The sequence below is a fragment of the Erpetoichthys calabaricus genome, chromosome 8 (genome assembly GCF_900747795.2).
Source record: "Erpetoichthys calabaricus chromosome 8, fErpCal1.3, whole genome shotgun sequence".
Lineage (NCBI taxonomy): Eukaryota > Metazoa > Chordata > Cladistia > Polypteriformes > Polypteridae > Erpetoichthys > Erpetoichthys calabaricus.
Genome location: NC_041401.2, coordinates 109,850,847 through 109,875,318, shown reverse-complemented (window position 1 = coordinate 109,875,318; position 24,472 = coordinate 109,850,847). Strand labels below are relative to the sequence as shown.

The window sequence follows — 24,472 nt, the reverse complement described above, 5'->3', positions numbered from 1 at the left end:
CTCCTCCAGGATAACACAGCTGTGCTCCAAATGTTAAATTTCCTGATCTTTTTAAAAATGCAGTAAGTAGATATTAGTTCTGAGTGGATACTGAACTTCAAAGCAGCGATGAAATAACTATAGGATTTTAGAAGCCATAGGAATCATAATCCTGACCAAAAAGAAGCATAAACAGAGACATTTAGGCAAGAACAGGCATTTCAGGCCCGCATATAGAACCGATTCCTCTTCACCTAACATTTCACTTAAATCTACAATTCTGTGTTGTGAGGGGTGCACATTCTAATATTTGCAGGACATTTACCTTTAACCAGCTCAGGTAAAACTGTATTTTAAAGTTAAAGCGGACACCCACTTGACTGTTCAAAAAATCTAAATAAAGTGACGTGAATACCTGCAATGTTCCATCATGGCTTACATTCTGCAATTCTGAAATTAGTCTAGTAACTGTTTCTTGGACTTGTTCTAGTGATGTAATGTTCTTCTTGTATGGAGACAATATGCCCGCTTTTTAGGGCTTTTTGATCCCTCTGAGCATTTATAAGTAACCACTGTAAAATAGCTTTCCTAAGTAGATTTTGCCTATTTATCTTTCCTTTAAAAATAGCTTAAAATAGAATTTAGGGACTGTCCAAAGCCAAAACAAACCCTGCATATTACTACAGAAACAGAAGGAAGAGATTACAGAACATTTTTGCATACAATAGTACCTTTCTTTCTCTTGAGGCGTGTTTTTAGGTAATTTAAGTGCAGCCTGAAAAACATTAAAATATATCTCAGGTTTCATTCATCATACTGTGCAAACTCATACAAATTCAGTGCATGGTCTTCCTTTCTTATATTAATAACCCCTGTATTTAAAAAAAATAAAAAAAGACCACACAACAAAACAATACAAACCTAACCAAACCTACCATGTAACTGTTGAAGGCATTGGAGTCCGCATCCACCATAGAGATGAGCTCATTCATGGTCTGATGAAAGGGCAGTATCAACTTCCTCATGATATCATCCAGGTCTTCAAACTGACGTTTTCCATAGGTCATTAGGCCAACCATGGAGCCAAGAGCAGCTCCCTAAAGACAATTTTGAAACCTTCTCAGAACCATTACACGTTAAAAGACTTTAGGCCACACAAATCCTAAAACACAACAACATTAACCAATTTTGGAATGGTCAGTGCACAAAAAGCAACTGACAAATTGTGCAACCAGTTTACTGGACTGCAGCTAATGTTGATCAGTTCATTTAACTAAATATAAAAGGCGAAAATCTTAATTCACATTGTGAAATGATGAGTATTTTCTTTAAATATGTTGCAACTGAAACTTGCAAAGATCAAGACTGGCACAAATGTGGCAAAGGTAATCCATAAATTTTAAAGAATTTCTCAAAATTATTTTTACTATTTGTGCATTCACTAGCGGAACTTAATTGCATTTTTTTTAAATCAGCACAAATACAATAAACCATTGAAGTTATTGAGGTGTGAAGCTACATTTCAGCAATTTTTCTTTTCCCAGTATACACGCCAAAACCGTATGCTATTGATAAAAGCACAATTGAACATAGCCAGTGACAAAGTCTAAAACAATACGTATATGGTACTTTCTCAACAATTTAATTAAATCACCAAGTCATTTATTTTTGCACCACACAAAAAAGACCAAAAAAAAAAAAAAAAACTGAAATTCAGAACCCCATGAAACAAAAATGTTAAAAAAAAACAAAAAAAACAAAACACAACAACAATGTACAGAAGTTGCTGAAAGAAGAATGATTTCAATCTTGCCAAAATATTGCTCATGAAAAATATGTATGTTAATTTGCAATTGCAAGCATTTATAAAGCAGCATGGTAAACAGAGCAGAATCAAGTCAAAAATGATAGATTGTCAAACTTCATGAAAAATCAAAGAAGTGTTTGAGACATTTATCACATTGTTATTGGAGCCGTTCTAACTGGTGCATCTATATCCTGAAGATAAAGTTCACATCATCCGACAAATATTGTCACCATGACAAAAAAATCCCTTTCCTCAGAATAAGATACTGCATCTGCAGAGAACTCCCACAGAGAGACTGTTCACTCATTTTGTATACCATTCTTATTTTTCAGCAGATATTTAAATAGTGCAGAGCATTTCATCAGGGGGGTAAACAAAAAAAATATCGTACTGTACAGCAGGCCAGAGTTTGCATCCTGGGTCCCTTCTGTGTGCAGTTTGCATGTTCTCCCTATGTCCGAGTGGGTTTCCTCCCACAGTCCCTGGCACCCTGACCAGGGTTTGCTTCCTGCTTTGCACCCTATGCTAGCTGGGATTGGCTCCAGCATCCCCCTGCAATCCTGTTCAGGACTAAGCGGTTTAGAAAATGACGGACTTAAAATGCATGGCACCCTCAACCTTTAGGTAAAAGGGTGAATTCCATTAAAATCACTCAAAAGAATATCCAGTATTTAGCTAGTTTAAAGAGAGGTAGTGTCACACAAAGTAGGCATATTAATCTGATCATTACCAATTGACTTGATTCCATCCTGGGACTGAGGCCCTGCTATCACAGAGGTACTAAGAGAGCAACCACTGGCTAAAGCCAGAAAGACCAAGCCAGCCCAGGGCTTGGGTATGATATTTCTCAAGCCACAAGAAATTTGCTATGCTAAAGCAATTTAGAATGGTGGAGAAGAGGATTGTCCAAGGCTGGCAGTACACTTGCATGACGTTCAGTCAAAGGGTATGTGAAGCTGAATGACTGCAGTGTTCTGCATCTCTTCACCTAGGGGATGTCATATTACACAACATGGACAGCAGAAGAAGATGACAGATTACACCGGTGCCTCAAATTTCCAAAGTGTTATTGTGCTGCTGCATTTCAACAGCCAATTGATGTGCTACCCATCACCACCAGCGGGTGTATGAATACCGTATTTTCCAAATACTGTTAAACACAGTCCAGGCTTTTTCCTTTTTCAATTCTGTAGTACAACAAAAACAAGACAGACAAGCCTCTGTTCTGCTTTTGCAGCCCAAAACACCAATTGTTTTCTCCAAAACATCTTGCCACTGCAGAGCAGTTTATTTTTCATATCAGAGTTTATGACAGCGAGATGTTGGCCAAGTATGTTTCTAGAAGTTATACAACAGACCAGGATTTGCTTGCATCCACTGCGGTCAGTTGCATCATTGAATACTAATGCCATTAGAGTGTCAACAGTATGACAGTTGTTTATGGAGAAACAGTGCTTACTGGGGACTATGAAGTTAAAGTGAAAAAGAATACCATTATCTGCCAAGCATGATGCAGAACACACAAGTGGAAGTGACCATGAGAATCATCAAGGTGTCAGTACAGAAGGGCAGTATTTCAACTGTTGTACAGTACATTGGTGATGATGCAGGATCAAAACTGGATAAAGCTGTCCATTTACTGTTCTGTCACACACATCTGCTGGCTCACATCTGGTTGATGAACAAGACGACCAGATCAGAAGTACAAGTGACTGAAATGTGAACACCTACAACAGTTCCTGGACTCACTCTCCATGATAAGAAAAGGACTCTGGCAACCCAGGAGTATATAAAAAGAAAAGTCGTAGCTCAACCAAACTCAGATGAGCCAGCGGAGGCAGCCTACACATCTAGTGAGATTTTCCCCAGATAATATCCTGGGGCAGACCCAGGACTCACTAAAAATGGAATATATGGCCTGGAAATTCTCTAGGGGGAGCTGGACAAAGAATTCAGGTCTGGTCTTCTTGGCATATTGAGACAGTGAACCTCACAGGAAAGATGGCTGGAAAGCAACCAAACAGCAACATCAGGAATTTCTTAATCATTAGAGCAGGAATGCTCATTATGGTTTAAAAATGTCGGTCACAACAAGATGCACAACTCATTAAATCAGGAGGCTATCAGCAGGGCTTTATTTTAAGCAGGTCTGGTTTCAAGTGTGAAAAACACATGGATGTATGGCACCAATTAAAGGTTGATGGGCAGCTAGAGGAGAATATGTCATGTACTAACTTGAAACAAAAGTCTTACCTTTAAAATGAATACAGAAGTTTACAGTATGACAGGCTGCTGCTCAAACTTACCATAGCAGCAATTGCAGCAGATACGGACCCTCCACCTGGTGCAGCAGTCCTTGCTCCAACACTCCTAACGAACTGTCTAAGAGGCATAGAGACCAAGCCTCCATCATCAACATTTTCAACCATATACCTGCAGAAAAACAAAAAAAAAAAGACAGTTATGAATCAGCCATGTTTGGGTCAGATGGGTTCTTTTCAGAAAAGCAAGAAAGTTGGTACAAATCTGACATACTGCATTAGTTTGATCAAACAAATTACAGCAACTATTATATAAGGAGCAGAATAATAGGCAGTTTGTTAAATAAAAAATGCAAGAATTAGGCACAATCCATGAGAGAATAGATCTAATAAAGACTTTGCTTATTGTTCACAGCTATCACAGCAGTGGCTTATTAATCCATATGATAACATTTAAAGTACGGCAAGTTTATGGCAACCTTCAACATAATGAGATTGCGCTTACCACACACACACACACACACACACAGCTGTGCAATCTCTACATTGTATTTTTTAAAATATAGTGCACACTATATATTACACAATTGAAGTTAATTTTGGCTTTGTCAGTGAAATAAGAACACTTAAAACATTGCACAAAGGACTAAGATTCTCAAAATATGCATATTATTGCAACTGGAAGCTCACATTCAAGTTTTTGATTTTTTTTAAATCAAATTTTCTTGAAGCCAAAGTACATTGCATTGAATTCTCCTCCTCCAGTTTTTGAAATTCTTAGAGTAGCCATTTCGTAGTTTCAGTGAGAGAGAGCCAAGTTACTTTTACTGTTAACATGAACACAGAGTGACCTCTAGTGCACAGTAAGGATATTGACAAGGGGGGGGAAAAAAAAATTCTCACTCTATAATTCTCTCTTTGACAACAAAAGGAGTAAGCGAGTCAAGTCCCAATCTGTTGATAACCTAAAAGTAAACAAAAAGAGAAATTCATGTAAAAGTCATTTAAATAAAGCAGTGTGCAGTGCTCCCTAGGGAGGTTTTATTTATAATTAAGACAACAGTAATTCAAGTGTATATAGAACCCTGGAAGAAATAAGCCGTTTGTATTCTGGTACTTTACTACTTTAGGGGGGAGAAATTATACAATTTAACTGAACTTCCAAAACAGCTGAAAAACAAAGCTGGCAGCATTACATAAAACTCAACTTTAGTTTGAAGGTATTCAAGTCCAAAATGTTTTAGCATCCATCTAATATATAAGAAGAGTTCACCACTACAAAAAAAAAAAAAAAAAAAAGGGTTTCCAAACCATTTATAGACAAATGAGTACACGATTAATTCAAAGCACTCTTCTCCCAGTATTATAACAACATTTGTGTTATCTACTGACTGAATGGTTGCACTTTGGATGACTCACTGGGAATTTATTCTCCTGCCACTGCAAGAAATAAACAGTAGTAAATAATATTGTGCAGCATGTTTGAAATCCAACACTGACAACTTTAGCTTTGGACATAAATGCAAAAAAGAAAACTTCTATATACAGGAAACCATAAATCCTTGAGAATATTTCAAAGTGTATGTTTAGAAATTAAATCTTCTCATCCTGTGTAAAAGGTTATAACTCTTACAAAGTACTCTAATAAGACCAAAAAAAAAATAAGGGTAGGGACTGAATGTTAAATTAAATGAACTTCACCAGATGAAGTTCTTTACAATATGCCTTTAAAAAAAAGATAGAAAGGGTTAACTTTCCTTGAGGAAATTTGTATCTTTTTACACATCTGCTTTCCCACCCAAATTCCCAATCAGTTACTCCTATATTAAGCTATGAAGTCTAAATAAAAAATAAAAAACAAACAAAAAAAAACATTAAGCTACAGGCATTGAAAACTGATTAAGGTTTTCTACTACCAAGTTTTGCTTCCATATAGACAGATAGAACTTTATTTTCCTCCATGGGAAATTTGGCAATATAAACTTTGTTCCAAGAGTAGTGTTTTATTCCATACTCTTGTGCATTGCCCGTCTACACCATCCAAATAGAAGACCACTGACCTCTGCAATTAGGCAGAAAAAGTCCTTTTCGTAATTGACAGTTTTCATCAACTTTTAGAAGGCTAAATTCAATTCCAAACTTACTAGGCTAAAATTACACGTCTTACTGTAGAGGTCTGTTCTTCATTTCAAATAGTTATGCTAAGGTCAACAAGAACATTTCTATTTCCCCGAAGGTGATGTGGAAAAGCCAGACTGTGCTGCCATGGAGGGGGAGTCAGAGTGGTACTATCTGCAGTGGCTTTACCTGGCAATCACGCCAATAATCAATAATGACCCAACACTGGATGCAACAAGACTGAACAGGCAAGCCAGGGTAGACCTTACAACTAAACTAAACAGATGCTTATTAACATTGGTCTCCGTCTCCTGGGTATGAATTGCTACTTCTTCATAAAAACAATAAAGACATTGTGAATGTTCATGGCTACAAAAGAACAGAGAAGACATACAGTGAAAGTAGCACAAGTCATTAAGTAAAAGCTTTTTGACACAATTACTCATCAGAATGAAAATATGCAAAGGTACCCCAAACCTTTCAGTAAAGGAATCACACAAGCCCATTCTTACCAGTCGCACTTTATGCTCCTCTTCCAAAAGGAACAATTCCTCCTTCTGGATATAAAACTCTGCAGTTTCCAGAACAGCCTTAAGAGGTATTAGTCCTACAATCTGAGATCCCACTACAGGCAGACTTAACTCCTAACAACAACAAAAAAAAAAAATAAAATCTAAAAAACCATGGCCACTGAGCAAAGGACAGGAACTACAAGGATAGACTTCACAATCAACATAATACATAGATGAAGTATTTAGCTCCTAGTTACAGTATCTGGGGGTATTTTGTCTACCAAAATAAAACCTGGTCAAACTTCGCTTCAGGAAGATCCAGCACCCAGGTCTCCTTACAGTTCAATTTGCCTATTGAATGACCAAGAATCCCAACACTACATGTAAAGACTCAAATGAATTGCACTTTTTTTAATATAACACAATTACACTTCAGAATCGCTACATTGAAATAGAGAGCGGACTGAAATTGGTTCTATCAAAACAGCCAGTATATTGTGAAAGATTTTCATCTTGCACTAGTTTGTGCCTTATGGCAGATGCTACTGGGATACGCTTCATCTCCCTGCAACCCAAATTAGAAAGACTGATATAAAGAAATGGAGAAAAAAAAAAAAAAAAAAAAGTATCTGGCATATTATGGCAAGTACTACTACAAATGAAAAATAGTCAAAAGCTAGCAATGAGCAAAATGAAAGTGCTTTAGTTAATCACCACATGCAAGACATATGGAATAGAATTTGTGCCAAATTAAAAAGACAATTACAAAATAATTAACATCAATAAGTGCCAATATAGGACCTTTATATGACATTTTTATTATATTGAGAGAAAAACAAACATTAATAATAATTCTTTACATTAATAGAATGCTTTTCTCACTACTCAAAGCATTTCAGTGAGTGGGGAGCTACTTCAGCCACCGCTAATGTGAAGTATTCACCTGGACGATGCGACAGCAGCCATTTTTGCGACAGTGCGCTCACCACACGTTAGCTGTTAGGTAGAAAATTGGCAAGACAAATAGCCATTTAGAAACGGAGGAAGATTAGGGGGCCCGAACAACTAGGCTATGGTAGGCAATTTAGCCTGGACATCGAGCCCAGGGATATTTTATGACCAGAGTGAGAACTTTGTGTTGTAAAATCTGAATGAGATGTAAACCCGATGTTCCCAACTCTGCACTTGGGCAATGGGATCCACATTCAGAGCACATGGTAAGTGCACCCTGCTGTCTTCACCAACACCTATTCCAACAGCAACCCAAACCTTTCCTAGACATTCCCCCATCAAAGTACTGGCCATTCTGAAGTGCATGTGGTATGGCTGCTCAAACTACATATCTGCCAGTGCCAGCACTATTTCAGAATGTTTCTTTTATGGATGGCTTTGAAAGCTACCAAAACAGGATAAACAGGCTGAACCCATTCCTTCTGGCTTATTTGCTGTTGGTAATCATTTGCCCAAATCTAGACCGTAGGCTAACAAAATACTTAACACACTACTTTTCTTGCATTTATAATGGCAAAAATATGGAGGCAGTAAGGGTTAAAATAGTTATACAGGTGATATACTTTAATTCCATAATATATTGAAAATGCCCAGACAGGCAAGAAAATGTTGAAGTGGTCATTAGTAGTTAAAGACTGATTGAGCACTGTGTCTTTACAGAAGGCGAGGAAACCAGAGAGGCAGGCATTGATGTTGGGTGTCCACTGTTGTTTGAGTCTGAATTTATGATCGGCCAACAGTCTTTTTTAACTTGATTGACAGGTCATTAAACCTCCAAGAAAAGGAGACATTCTAAAGTAAATAGTGCAGGCATTACAGTATAAACCATTCAAAAAAAATGCGGCTCACAAAAGCTCAAAACCCTCAATAATTAATTGAAATTGTATAGTTAACGTTACATCATTTGGTTTCAGTATTTCATATTATTAATGGGTTTTATCAAGTATGCTTTTTTCACTAGTCAATAGCACACATTGCACTATTTCATGTATTTTAGGATTGACATTTTTATTAGCCACAAATAATCTGCCATAGGTATTCAAGTGAATTTAAGCGGCTCACTTTAGTAGGCGTATAAATTTAAATGTAGACAGGTCTACGATTTTTCAAAATTAATATTCAATTACAAAAAAAAGCTAGCAATGATTTTTAATATTAAAAGAATAAAAACTCTGAACAAGGTTCACACAGTTTAAGAAGAAACACTAGCAATGTGTTATAGATGGAAAGGAGACAGTACAGTCAGTTATTTGTTGGCCCCTGTAATATTTGACTCCAGATACATACTTTAGCAGTTTGGCAGATTTCCTCATACACAGAATGCAAAGGGGTCTCTTCAAAGTCAAGCAAGTTAGTGGACACCTGAGCAAGGTTTGCTTCATCCAGATACCAGCCCATGCCTTGCACTTTCTTCAGACGACCAGGCTAAAAGAAACAAAAAGAGCCATCAGTATTTACTACTCTTCCATATTAGTAACTGCTTGAAGTTCAGTCCGACATAGCAACTGAATAAGCACATGCATGGTGTTAATAACTAAGTACAGTACATACAGTAGTATTGTAAGCAAGTATAAAACAGAAACAGAGGCTTCACCATGAACACAGATTAGTATTTTATGGAACACTTTAATATAAAAGTAATTAAAAGAAAGCAACATCTTTATTGAAAAAAATATACCATTGTGTACCAAAAATGAAAACAGCAGTTGGGAACCGTGTACTGTATAAAACACATTGTTTCCCAGCACATGCAAGGTCAACAAGTGCATACAACTTGTTTTATGGAGATTTAATTTTACAAGACATAAATCATTCATATTGAAATTGGGGATAATGCTTTTTTTCCTGCCTCCATCCTTAAGTCCTTGGGACTTTTTGCACTTGATTTCAATGTAAACAAATGTAAAGTGATCCAAAGAAAAAAATGTTTCTTTAAAATAAAATAAATAAATAAAGGATTCATCTAATCTCCCAGAACCATCAACCAAAAAGTGCAATGATGCCATTATACCGCAACTATCGCAATATCACTTTCAATTAAGAAAAACATTTGAGATTTCCAAAAGGGAAGGTGAAAAAAAAAAAAAACCACACAACTTGATCTCCAATACCTCTAATACTATGGTGATCACCAAAGAGTGTTATTAGCATAGGATTTTCTTCAAGTAATGTATCAGCAATGCAATATTCCGGTTTGGGATGTGGTTTCTTACTTGTTTTATTCGTCTTTGTAGGAGGATGTTCCTAAACTTTAGCTGTGTACAATATTTCCCATAAGAGCTCTGAATTTGCCTGGTATGAGGGACTATGTTACATGTACAATTCTGATACTTTAAACTGTCACTGAAAGAACCATAATGAATATGTAGACCTCTCATGACAGAGTGCTGTAAGTGTCGGTGAATTGTGAACTTGAGGTTCTCTACCACCACTACAACTAGGCCATCAACATATTAAAAATTACAATTTCACCTCCAATTATTTTATTTAGGAGCATTTAGTGGCAGGTTATTTGGTTAGCACTTTCCTGTACACAAACTTCTCTAAATTTGAGTGGAATCTTAAGAATGGCATCAGCATAGTTGACACTTTTCAGAGAAGGTACATGTGAAAAGCATGTGTCCACATACAATGAAAACAGCAGGTAGTCATTTGAGTGGCTTGTATCTATCCATCATCCAACCCGCTATATCCTAACACAGGGTCATGGGGGTCTGCTGGAGCCAATCCCAGCCAACACAGGGCACAAGGCAGGAACAAACCCCGGGCAGGGCACCAGCCCGCTGCAGGGCACAAGCACACACTAAGAACAATTCAGGATCGCCAATGCACCAAACCTGCATGTGTTTGGACTGTGGGAGGAAACCCACACAGACACAGGGAGAACATGCAAACTCCACGCAGGGAGGACCCGGGAAGCGAACCACTGCCCTTTGACTCGTATCCACCTGCATTATGTCAGATGCATCCGACAGTAACATGGACTGTCACTGACGTTTAACTGAAATGATTCTTAATGTCTTATATTTTACCGCATTAAACTTCCATCACCTCCACCATTGAAAGCTCCATTTACTAGACCCAAATCCCCTCCCTCTGTCTCATGAATTGAGGTTACTTTATTTTATAAAAAGACTTTTTTTTTTATAAAAAAGTCTTGTAAAAGATGCCCTTGGAAACGGAGTCAGGGGATGACAAAAACGCAATAATCCAAACTTCCTTGAGACTCTGGCTCCATTGGCTCCATTACAGACAGCACTGTGATTTCATCATTATTCTCTTAACCACAATTGATATTTCCTACTTCACTGAATTATCCAACATTTAACTACCAGCATTTGTATGACACAGACCCTTGGAGTATTGTAAGGAAATTGTCACATCATTAAAAAGAGCTCGGTGGGAAAAACAATTGGTTGCCAAAAAAAAAAATCCTCTTAGTTAAAAATTTTATTGTAATATTATTTCCATTTAAAAAAACGGCTATTACACTAAACACACTTCAATCAACATCCTTAAAAGGATCTGTTCAAAAAGCATAAGGTTTGGAGTAGGATTATTTTTGTAAACCGTCTCTCTCTCCAAAGAGTAACAACTTCCTCCGCAGTGTGTTAAAACATGAATTAAAATTACACACCATAAGACCTCTAGGAAATTTGCTTCTCATTCCTCCTGCATTCGTTTTTAATACCAACAATAAAAACTTCCTGCGCAGTACCTGATCTTTCCCTCGTCCTTGTTCCCGGATGTCCAATGCAATACGGTGAGCCTGTTCTTTTGTGCTCAGTAGGTTCACATTGTAAGCGATGAGAAACTTGCGGGCACCAGTCACCGTAGCGCCCCATGTAGGCACAAAGCTTGCTGGTCCAAACTCTGGAGCCCACTCGGACTTCTGAAGCTAAGATAATAAATAAATAAATAAAAATAACTTACAAATGCACACTGGAGCATTAAAAAGTCATTACTTCAATTTCACACACACACACACACACACACACACACACACACACACAGGCCTTGAAGTTACAGTTCTGTTCATTTTCTGAAGAAGCATCGGACATTACACATTGTTTTTTCTTTATTGCATTGCAATTTGTATAGTATTATTTTAACAAGGTCAATACTGCCATCTAATGAAAAATGAAGACATGACTAATTCATTAATATGCTAAACTTATATGGACAACAAACTTCAAATTCTATAAAAAAAAAAAAAAAAAAAATGCTGAGTAACAATAAAACTCGCCAGATTTAACAAACATTCAAGACTATTCAAATAAGCAAGCTCTTGCCTAAATTAATCTTGAACACCAACATTTTGTAGAACTCTGTATGACATACGCATGAGAAAGAATGGATCAACAATATAAAGCACAGCATACTTGAATAATACCCTCCAGTCCCTGGAAGTCTTACACAAATAGAGGCAGACATGTTCAATGGGGAGAAGCAAATCATACTACTGACAAACAACATCCCTGTCTGGATTCATTTTGTAAATCAGAATTTATATTAATTCACAAACTGAAGCATATCTCACACATACACACACTTTGTTCTATAAAAATGTTTTGTGTATCAACATGTAGTATGACCACAGGAAGCTTGGTTGCAGCTAGGGTACGGTATATACATTAGTCTGACCACGTGACCTACCTGACAGGCAAGGTCTGCCGTTAGCAAATCCATTTGAACTTGTGAAATAGAATGAAGCACTTTCTCTGTTCTGTTAAAGTCTGGTTAGCAACTCCACACTGGTGTTCAGTAGGGAAATGTGTCTGAGGGGCAAATTCATCATCACCACCACTATCATCAGTTTAACAGCAATTTTCTAGGTTTACTGTGGTCCTGGGCATCATTTGGGGTGTGCAAGCTAAATACTAATCCCTCATATAATGTAGTTCTTATTATGATTATTTGTATTAACTGTAAACTTTTATTCAACTCAGTTTCCCTGGAAAATCTTTTTTTCAATTTGACTTTACTGGAACTCTCAGTAGATAGGATCAATGTGGCTTCTGGCGCCTACAATGACAACTTATCATTTCAGACAATTTAAGTGTGCTCGGATGTCCTCGCTGCCGTCCCATCCCCAAAATTACACCTTTATTATGATAGTGCAGTGTGGCTCCTCACCTGTTGGTCCACTCAAGCTCATCCTTTACCCTTTAAGATTTCTGATGTTCAGAGGGCTGGTCTGGGGCATTTTATTAAATATACAATTTGATTTTGGTTCTTTTGATGTGTTTTGCCCCTTTAATAAAATGCATAAAGATATCATTAAAAAAAAAAAAAAATTAAAAAAAAAAAAAAAAACCACACAGTTTTCCCTTTCAAAGAGATACCACACAAGACAGTATAGATAGTACTTGCATTTTTATTATTATTTGTATTATTATACTTTTTACACTTTGGACTTTGTATTAGTATTTTGTATATCATACAGTAGAAAGATGAGATTTAAGAAAAATAATTTTTCAAGCCAAAAACTGAAAGCTTTTAAAAAGTTTTTCAGAAAAGAAATGCAACGCTAAGTAGGTTAATCATTATGACTGATCCTCTAGTTATTCATAATTTAAATGAAATACTGGTTAAACCCAACCTTTCTTCAACTTAGGTTAATCTTTAATATTTAAATGGGACTCCAGCAAGAAGGCTAAATCTAAGATAAATGAACTAATACATTTTCCTTCTTTTCAATTTGCAATTGAGTCCATTGACATTCCAGCTAATAAAAGTTTAACGAATGATTATTCAGCCTCTGTTAGTACACTTTGTTAGCAACACAGAAGTTTTTTTTTTTAGTCTGAGATATGGAGTTATCCCAAGAAACTCTTGCTTTGTCATATTTCCATGTAGCCACTGAAAAAAGTTTCAGTCTCTGAACTGTGCTTCCACCAATTTTAAAATAACTCTGTACACAAGAAAAATGCCCACCTCATTTCCCTCCCACCCATCTTAACTTACCCTTACAAACATAACTAGGCTCCAATAAACATCAGAGTCCTCTGTGCTATTACACAATGGGGCACACCAGAAACAAACAGGTGTGGCCCCTCCTAACAATCTAATAAATGAAAAGCAATAGTACATAGTACAGCTAAAATGCCAGCAGCTGAATATAATGAATAGGGTAAATTGTCTTAGCAGTTCATCTATACGGTAAAATGTACCTTCTCAGGAAGAGCCTCATACTCTCCTGCACGAATGGCAGGTAAAGTTCTTCTGCTCTCTTTGACAGCAGCTTCTCCATAAAGGTATACTGCGGAAGTAGATAAAATTTTAGCAATGCCAACATAGCACTCCTTGACCTTTTTTGTTCAGCCTGCTGGCTGTCAATATCAAGGAATTACATAAAAAAAAAAAAAAAAAAAAAAAAAAAGAGAACAAGGTTTGGCTACAATTTATCTTAATTGATCCAAGTCAGTTCTCCATTTAGAAAATTCAGTCATGAAGACTATAAATCACCATTTGCTAATAGAATAGGGATTCCACCCAGGAAACAATGTTTACATTTACTTACCAGGGACTCCCATCTCCTCAGCCAGCCGCTGTCCAAATTGGTTAGCACAAGTCACACATTCTTCCATAGTAACATTCCGCACAGGAACAAAAGGACACACGTCCATCGCACCCATACGAGGATGTTCACCTAACAGTTGGGAGAAGGAAGAAGAAAGTCAAGGTAGTACTGCACACACATACCTAGAGATTGTGCTGGCCTTTAAACTTAAAAACAACATGTTAAATAATTTTTTTTTTTTTTTTTTTTAAAAAAACAAAACACGTAAAAAGCAGTTTACTTACTCATTTACCATGTACTTTCACAGTAGAAAAAACTCACTATTTGAAAAGGAAACAAAATTAAATGAACACAAACTGATCTTGAGCTGCTTAAGCTAAAAAACGCAGATGAATGGCTTTAATGAGAATATTAAGGTTAGATTCACGTAGCGTTCTTAGCATTGTGTTTACCCCCAGGCAAATGGGTCAAAAAAACTTTTTTTTTGTTAAAAAAAAAATATTTAAAAAGTGTGTAATAGAAACATGTAAATACTCAAATGTCAACATAATCCCAGTAAGAAGGGTCTGCCAAGTGTACTTTGTTGTACAGATCCCATTTTTTCCATGGGATATGTTTTGACACAGTCACTGTTGTCCAGCCCAGGTGTGTTTCTTTGCACACATTTATTTTTTTCTTGTTGCTTGCGCATAAGGGGGTAGAATGTCAGTACCTGACCCTCTTGACCAACACCCATTGTGTTACTGTAGGCTACCACAGTGCAAGGCTTAGTGACTTCCACATTCCTCCTGATATGAATGGCAGTTACTGCGTTATGAAAAATTAGGGAGTTAACCGGTTTCTTGTCCTTCTACCTTTTTTGCAATCAATTTGCCTTTTTGCCACAAACATACTTGCACTCCACTGCAGCATTACGTGACTGAAGTCACCTGGCATATCAGGGCAGTTCAGAAGTACCAGTTTTACTATCCAGTTCAATGTCTGATGACCAATTCACATTATCATCACTAGCACTTGATTTAACTAATGGTTAAGTTTCAGTTTGTTCTAAAACATGCTTTATAGCTTCTCATTTACAGGACATTGGCTTGTTTGTTGGCGGTTCCACCCTGCTCATGAATATTGAGGACTTACCTTAGAGTAGAAAAATGCATAAAAATATTGAGTTATTCAGGTTTAAAACTGTAAAGCAGTTTACACATCACCCTACGACTAACTCAAACTGTAATACCATTAAAGTCTGAGCCTGTACTATGCTAAGAGTTAACACCAAGGAAGGAGGTTGAAAAGAAATACACCAGGAAATACTTCTCACAATTTAGTGTGTTGTGCAGTTTATTAGGTGACTGGCATGTAACTAAATAGAGACTAGATCTAAGTCAGAGGTGTTCAACTCCGGTACTGGTGGGCCAGGTTTTCATTCTAACCATCTTCTTAATTAGTGAGCCCTTTTTGCTGCTGATTAACTTGTTTTGCCTTAGTTTTAATTGACGTGACTCAGTTGTTTCTTTATCCTTAATGAGCAGTCAAACAATGAGACACAAAACAAGCCACCACATGAGCAGCTAACCTGAAAATAAAGAAAGGTGAAGGTCTCGGTCATGCTGGACTGCTCAGGTCACCAAAACATTTTCATGGTGGTCTTAGAAAAAAAACAGAAAATCAACAGTCTGCTGTGGCAGAATGACAGCAGCAACAAGTCATGATATTCAATAACGGCTTTAATTAACAGCAAGAATTGGCTTCTCATTAAGAAACTGGTTGGAGTGAAACTGGCTGGAGTTTGACAATCCAAATTTAGCTGGTCATCTGTTGGCTCATTTCACATCTCATTTCTGTTTGGCTGCCATTTAATGAAAAAAAATCAATTCAGAGGACTGAATCCTTAAAAACAGGGCTATAAAAATGAAGGGAAAAGGAGTTAACTAGCAATGAATAGTACTCGCTGATTAGGAAAAGGGTTCGAATGAAAACCTGCAGCCACTGAGGCACACCAGGACCAGAATTGGACACCCCTGATCTAAATGAAATTCTGAAATTTGATATAAATGGACATAAATCTATGTAAAAAAATAAGATCAGTGAACTTATCACTGCAAAACACTGCGCTGTTTAATGTAAAAAGCTGATAAAAATGGAAAACCCATCATAAATAAAGGAGAATGCTACAGTTCAAAATTTGGCAAGAACATTATAATTAATCTGCATATTGAAATAAACAACAAGTTGAGGATTAGAACACTGTGGTCAATAATAGTAGCACTACATGAAACAAAAATTGACTAATATGCAATAACAACTTAAAAATTCGGTTAGAAAATTACATGCAATAAATTCTGACTTTGACACTTTTTCAAACAACAACAAAGCTTCACAGGTACAGTGCAGCTCTGTTATTTAAAGAAATTAATGTTTGAAAATGTAAACATTCACTGAATTAGAGTACAGATCGTGTGCTAGTCATGAAAAAGCAGCCTGTACCCCAACTTTAACTACATGGAACTTCTGGTCCCATTTCTGCAGGCACTTCAGTTTATTGGAAGTATATCATTCGGATGGTGTTATTTGGTTGACCTTTGTCCAATGTGACATATTTGTGATACATCACAAATGTTTACAGGTATTTATTTATTTCTACAAGTGGAACAAAGGCATGTTGAGTATCTTGGTCTGGAGTCACACTGGAATCAAACTGGCCACCTTGCAGTTAAAGGCTCAGTACCTTAGCCATACATCACATTTTATTAAAGAAAAAGAGGACTGTAAAAGTTCCATTCTTTTACGGCTGTTAGTTCAACCATATATTAACAATATATTCATTTGATATTTCCAGCCATTTTAATTGCACTGTCATCTTATAGAGATTTGGTTGCAGGGGATGTCAGGGTCTCAAATAAGATTGAAAACAGTATTTGGTTAAAAGCTTTATTTTTCCTTTTTAATTTTCATCCATTTTTCATTAATGTTCTAAAATCAGATCACTCACTATTCTTTTACATTGTACAAAACACTGTTGAGTACTGGACTTATTATACAAGTTTGTTTGCTTATGTTTTACCTTTGTGTCTTGTCATATCAATCAGCCGGAAAGCAAGTCTGGCAGCATTTAATGCCCCCTCAATCACAGCCTCAGGGGGGCCTACAAATGTGTAAACAGTGCGATTAGTAGATGGTCCGGGGTCCACATCCAAAAGACGGCATCCTTCTGTGTCAGAAATAGCACCGGCAATTGCATCAATAACCTGTAGTGAGGAAAATAACTTCCATTTTATACTTTTTCAATTTTAAGGTGCCCTATAAACATGAAACTATAATATGTATGCACACAGCAAAATCACCAGTGTTGGGAAAACATTTAGGGCATAATATGGATGAAGACAAAATTTACATTAGTTCAGTTTGAAGAGTTACATTAAGACTAAGTTAATTTAGAACTAGCAATTTTGCTATGTAGGTTCACATGTTACCATTATAAAAATTGCACCTTTCATACATTTGTACTCATATTTCCTTTTTTGTTTCTGCCATCTTTAAATCCAAGGAGCCAGCTCCCTTACTTGCACCAGTCAACTGTATTTTCCCCTTTTCTAGAATGGGTGTTATTTGACCTGGGCAGACTGTAGCACCATCACAAATCACTAGATGGCAGTAGGTGTACAGGCCAATTTACAAAACACCCACATAATCTCTAATTTGCTTTATCTGTATTTCTAACATAAATTGGTATGTTGTTTAAAACTGTATTGAAAAACACACATTCTGGGATATAAGCAATAATCTAACATCCATTAGTGCCATTTTAACTACAGTAAGTTTTTTTGAAATGCACAGTTCCAAAGCATATCTACAATGTACATTACACTGTCACTTGTAACGGGATGCAAAAAATTGTGTTTTTTAAAACCTTAAAAATTTCCAGGGCGCTGAACACATGCTGTGCACAAGTTTACCCAAACAATTATAAAAAGTCAGCAGTTGTTAACCTGTACTGTAAGAGATTGCTCAATTTGCATGGCTACTGGTCAAAGTTCATTGCAGCTATGGTACTTGGTTATTCATAGCTGCTGCATTCTGGAAGCTATGCACTCAGATTTTGCACAGGGAATTCACCATTACTAAACTTTATCACAAAAAAATTGTTGCACGACTTTTCTAAAGAAAAAAAAAAGACAAATACAAGAACTTCATCTCTTTCCTCTCCTGAAGCCATTTGATCCAACAAAGAGTTGTGAGGACACAAAGATCAGATGGATGCCCAGCAAAACCAACACTGGTTGAAAGTGCCAATCCAGCACAGGACTGTTAGGTTAACTGGAGGAGATTATAAATTAGCCCTGCAGTGATCTGGCACTCTGCCCAGGGTTGATTCCCATCTTGTACCCAGTGCAGACCTGGACCTTAATGAGCTTGTATTGGATTAATTATGGTGGCTAAGGCATTAGGCTGTAAACCCTTAAGATGACACTTCAGTCCTCATTGCATAACTATGTGTCAATTAAATGTACAACTCTGGTAGGTTCATGGGAGAGTGGGCACACATTAGGCATGAAGATGCACATTGTAGAATTAATATGAAATAAATGACTAAAAGCATAAACACCTCTTTCAAGGTGCAAAAGGTATGCAAAGGTAATCATTTTAGTTGCGCCTACATTCCCTTGGAAGTGTTTTAGAGGACAAACCCTTATTTACTGAATTCAATTATATAATCAGAATTTCAGACTTCATAAGGAAACAACTTGAAAAGCAATGGGCACAAAGAAAGAGCCAGCCTTAAATGGGGCAGCAGCCCATTGCTAGATAACACCACATTTATATAGCACTTGTCCTCTGTTCAAAGCACTTCATAGATATTAAAAATTAACAAAAAGAGAAACACTGGAAAAGAGATCAACTTCGCAACATTTGATACAAAATAAAGATAAATACAGGAAACAAATCTTTGAATTAGAACAACAGACAAATCACAGAAAAATACTACAGGAAAAACCTGAACAAATAATTTGTGATACAAATGCCAAGAGAATGGCGATGTATTACATGGATTAACATGCAAGTAAGAATTTCAGTGTACGGTGTCTGTACAATCCAAGGCAGACTCCGGTCTTGTGTAGCATAAAGCAGTTCAGAAAGACAGCAAAGCAAATCAGAGGTGTAGATTGATTAAATAAATTAATTAATGCCAAGACCTCATATGTTGCTTTTTTCCAAAATGTTAATTTTTTTTTTTTTTAAATAACTTCTGAGTAGAAGTAAACCAACTATACAGGTATGCAAGTCTTACAGTTAGGTGATACTGTGTTATGCAAATGATCGGCCACCTCTAAGCAAACTACATATTTTGTTGATTTTGGACGTTAAGTATTAATATGCAACCCCTGCAAAAGTTAGACATTCACATCTTTCATCAACTTTTATAGGAGAGTTATATTTTATTCCACAAACTTAAACATAGCAAAAAAGCTTGGGCACCCCTCTCAATTAGTATTTAGTGAATCCAAACAGGGCGGCGCAGTGGTAGCACTGCTGCCTCGTAGTTAGGAGAGCCTGGGTTCACTTCCTGGGTCCTCCCTGCGTGGAGTTTATATGTTCTCCCCGTGTCTGCGTGGGTTTCCTCTGGGCACTCCGGTTTCCTCCCACAGTCCAAAGACATGCCGGTTAGGTGGATTGGCGATTCTAAATTGTTTGTGTGTGTCCTGCGGTGGGTTGACACCCTGCCCGGGATTGGTTCCTGCCTTGTGCCCTGTATTGGCTGGGATTGGCTCCAGCAGACCCCCCGTGACCCTGTGTTCGGATTCAGCAGGTTGGACAATGGATGGATGGATGAATCCAAACAAGATCCACCGAACACTCCCATGACCCCTTTAGTAAATATTACAGCTTGCAAATGCTTTTTGTAGGAGTCTTTCTACTCTAGAGATGGAAATTCTTGCCCATTCTTCCTTGCAAATTACCCCATGTTCAGAGATATCTTGCATTTACAGCATGCTTCAGATTTACCCACAGATTTTCAATGTTCAGGTCTGGAGACTGCTAAGGCCATTCCAAAAGCTTTCAAATTTCAGCTTCGCCTACCATGCTATTTTACATTTAGAAAGATTATGCCATTAAGAATCCCACAATCAGGAATGTGATCACTGTATCTAGTCATGTTCTTACTTATTCATGCCATGGTCATGGGAAGCAAACCAATCCTGAATAGAAGGGCAGGCCATTACAGGGCACAGTCATACATGTTTGCACAGCAGGCCATTGAAACAAGGAATCCAGAGAACATTTTTGAGAGTCAGAGGAAACAAAACCAACAGAGAGAGAAGTCTTTAAGATAGACCACGCATGTCTCCCACTGGCTAGGTGTGCCACTCTGGAGCCATGAAAGAGCACCAACATGCTCCAACCTTAACACTTGGGAAGTGTCATTTATTTTGTATAGCAGACTTTGCTCTGGGCTTTAATTCGAGGATTGAAGGATTTTATTTCAGCGCATTTACATTGCGAATGTCTAAAGCACTTCACAACAGGAGCATATGAACAAATACTAACAGACAAAAGTCGGCATAAAATAAAATGACATAAAATGTAACAAGATATAAAAAATATGTAATTAATAAAAACATCTAAGAGGATTTAAAAACTTAACTAAAAAAGCATTAAGTCTGTATTTGAACATGTCTAAACATATAGAATTACTACATGCCTCATGTCCAGCAGCATTGTACGTTAACGTCGTCGCCATATTTGTGAGTGGCACTGCTGTGGAGTGAAGTAATGGATAAAGATGCCTCACGCATGTGCTGCTTGGGCTTGTACAAACTGCTGTACGCTCCTAACCAGATCACAGGGATTACATTTCATAGGTAAGGCTGAACAATTGTTTTGGTTATATTTGGCCATTAGAAAATCCTGTTTTATACTCTTAACTTTAGCTACGCCAGGCTAAGATAGCAAAGCTATGCATTTATGTGCTCAAGTGAGCCTCCAAACAACGTTTTGGATAAGCTTATTTAGTCACTAACTATGTAGATTGTTGTTAGCTGTTAACATTTCTCAAACTTTGAAAGTTTCCCAAAGACATCCACCTCAGGAAGCAGTGGGAGGTAGCCCTTAGACGGGATTTTGAGAAAGCTGTCCTGTGATGTGTGCCGTACTAGTTTGGTAACAGATGCTGCACCGGCATCATGTGATCAAAGATACCACTTGTTCACATTAAAAAAAACAAAGGAGGTTTGATGATTCCTTCTGAAGGTACAGTCAAGGTGGTCAAAGTAGCTGAGCGTGTTATCCGACAGTCGACATTAGGGCAAGCTGTCAGTGCATCTTTGATCAATCAGTTTGTTCGGGCGGAGATTGGTTCAGATGATGTGTTTTTTCTCAAGGAGCTCATTGAGGAAACACAGTTTGAAATTGACAACCATCATTTTATGCTCATGTTTTTAGTTGTGTCTGTCTTCCACAAACTAAGGCTGCGCCATATTGCCAGACTGAATACTCTCAAATTACAGAGTGGCAACACACGGAAAAGGCTATGCAAGACAGTTCTGTTTCATGGATTTTAGATCCTATACTGTATATATTTAAGTAACCACATTGTGCGTGTGTGCGTGTGTGTATGAAAGAGAGATTGAGAGAAGAATGAGTGAAATGTTTTCAGAAATTATTAAGCCAATTTGTATACAATAAAATTGTTTACTTTTGTCATTGAGTGTATCATTTCACTGTTAAAAGAAAGACAAACAAAGATAACTGGCAGTAACGGTGCAAAATTCACAATTGGTATGCCAGTTTGAAAAGATAAGTTTTGAGGGTAGTTTTAGTAGTAGTTTATTTATATAGCGCCCTTCAGACAAAAGGTTACAGAGCGCTGAACAGCAAATACAGTACAAATACAAAAGTTATAACAAAAACAATAAATAAACAAACTGGGACTATTCAGCACTGATTAAAAGCTTGTTTAAAAAGAAATTAATCTTTTAAAAAACAGCTAAAAACAACAGATTTCTTATATACAGTATAGTTTTAAAATGTGTTATTGAATCGAGCCGACGTTTATGAGAGGGAAGAGAATTCCAGAGTTGAGGAGGACTATGAGAGACGCTCGAGCTCCCATTGCACAGAGTTTACAGTTATCTATACGTGAGGTGACTCGGGCATTAACCAACTCCTCAGTACTGTGTTGCATAAGAACAGGACAAAGTCTAGAAATGTTTCGGAGATGGAAGAAGGCAGTCCGAGAAATGTTACTTATATGGGAGGAATTAATAATAATAATCATAATAATATTATTATATTGTCATTATTAGTGTATAAATGGATATAAATAATTGCATTTAAACGATTCGTCAAAATCTGTTGTATGTAAACGATACTGTTTTAAACGTTATTGTTTTTTCATCAGAAAACCCGGTTTCCACGTTTACCTTTATTAGTTTAAATGGCACTTTTGCCACTCGCAATATGGCGTACGTGCTGACGTATCGTGTCGACTGCGCAACACAGTGACTGCGGCGTCTATCTATATATGTCTATGTCTAAGCACTGCAGCTGCCTAATGCCGATTGGAAGTGAATTCCAAAGCATAGGAGCCTAACAGCTGAAAGCTCGGGCCTCAAAGGGTCTGGACCTGGAATTAGGAACCACAAGAGGATGAGTGGAGGCGGAGCGAAGAGCGCTGTTTGGCAGAAACCGGATTATCAAAATGGAGATGTGAAGGGAATTTTAGTGTTGGTTAAACTCGACACGCATTTCAATTGGAAGCGGTTTCAATTGGCATAAAACCGTGGTTATGTTTGAACGCGTCAAAAGGCGCACGGCTGAATTCTGCACCATTTAAAGATTATATACGTTTCTAGCAGATCTACTATATAAAGCATTACAATAATCAAAGCAAGAAAGGATAAAGGCATTAATTAGAATTTTAGCAGCAGCGAAACTAAGATACAGTATAGACGAATTCGAGCGATATTCCTTAAATGAAAGCATGCAGACTTGCAAGTGGCTTTTTATTTGCACGATAAAACAGTTCGCACGGAACAGCTAAAGCTGATTTTTTGTCAAATAGGGTCTTTGCGTATCTATTCGATTGTATACATAATTTTGTCCACATTTAAATGTAGATAATTTAATCTCATCCATGGGCGAATTATGTTGAAACTCTTAAAAGTTTTGCATAACAGGTGAAAGCATCCTTATTCATATAGTCATATAAATCTAAACGTCATCGGCATAAATACGGAATGGTAAACCTGCATTACGAATAATATTCCTAAAAGGTATATATAGGATTCAAATGTGGTCCTACTAGTGGTCCTTGATGTACTCCACAGCGAAAAGGTACAGTTGCAGATTTAAAACTATTTATTGCAATATACTGACCACGATTTGACAAACAAGAGGCAAACCGTTTCAGGGCGCTGCCTGATGTTCTTAGACAAGATGCCAAGCGACGTAGCAAAAATTTGATGATTAACGGTATCGGATGCTGCGGAAAAATTCGGCAATAGCTGAACAGAACAAGGTCAGGTATCACAATTCAGCATCCGAACGTTCGTTCTCTTCATTGTATTGCTCACGATTCTACCTCTCTCAAGAGCTAGCTGCATGTTAATATTGACGGAATTGCTACAATTTGCCAGAACCGATTTAGAGTAAATATCTGTCTGAACCATCAACTTTAAACATTTTTATTATTACTTTACGGCACTACATGCCAGTCTCTGTATAACGAAAATGAGCTTCTAGTCCAGCAAGCCAGTGCGCATGTCTGTGACCGAGCGCCCCAAGCAGTAGGCGCGGGGTTCGATAACAGGCGGACCCGAGACCACCGTGTGTGTTTCCAAGCCACACTCACCTCCTTACACCGTCCTTCGGAAAAGTTCGGGACGCACTCCACTAACTTCGACATGCTGCCTCGACGCGCTCACTGGCTCTGCTGCACAGAAAGGTGAGATGAAAGCGCACCCCTTGCCGAAGCGGGCTTAACAAGAAGGAGGTCGCACGGCCCGCACCTGCGGCTAATAATTAGCGAGGCAGTCGCATTGCGCGAAAGCGGGCGGGCCACGTGGGAGTCCGAGAGGGTCCGCATGCTCGTTTATTTTGCCAAGGAATGGCATGGTGCTGAAACTTAACCGGGTAGTGTCAGGGCACAAGGCACAAAGCGATGTTGGACGTGTCACCAGTTGCAGGGCACGCAAACTCGCAGGCAGACCGGGCCAATTCCGAACCCCATATTCGGCGTATATGAAATCCAAGCCAACGTGATGAA

At 37.6% G+C, this 24,472-nt stretch overlaps 1 protein-coding gene across 1 annotated transcript in view; it reads right to left on the bottom strand.

The window, feature by feature from the left end:
- Positions 1-24,225, bottom strand: part of ftcd (formimidoyltransferase cyclodeaminase) — a 30,695-nt gene extending 6,470 nt beyond the window's left edge. Inside the window, exons 1-11 of the mRNA XM_028807259.2 lie at positions 24,059-24,225; positions 17,270-17,453; positions 14,212-14,340; positions 13,862-13,950; positions 11,407-11,586; positions 8,976-9,113; positions 6,678-6,809; positions 4,951-5,012; positions 4,093-4,219; positions 915-1,076; positions 711-754 (exon numbers count right to left, since the gene is read on the bottom strand). Coding sequence (XP_028663092.1) covers positions 711-754; positions 915-1,076; positions 4,093-4,219; positions 4,951-5,012; positions 6,678-6,809; positions 8,976-9,113; positions 11,407-11,586; positions 13,862-13,950; positions 14,212-14,340; positions 17,270-17,453; positions 24,059-24,112 — 1,301 coding nt within the window. The 5' untranslated portion in view covers positions 24,113-24,225. The remainder of the gene's footprint in view (positions 1-710; positions 755-914; positions 1,077-4,092; positions 4,220-4,950; positions 5,013-6,677; positions 6,810-8,975; positions 9,114-11,406; positions 11,587-13,861; positions 13,951-14,211; positions 14,341-17,269; positions 17,454-24,058) is intronic.
- Positions 24,226-24,472: the final 247 nt, after the last annotated feature.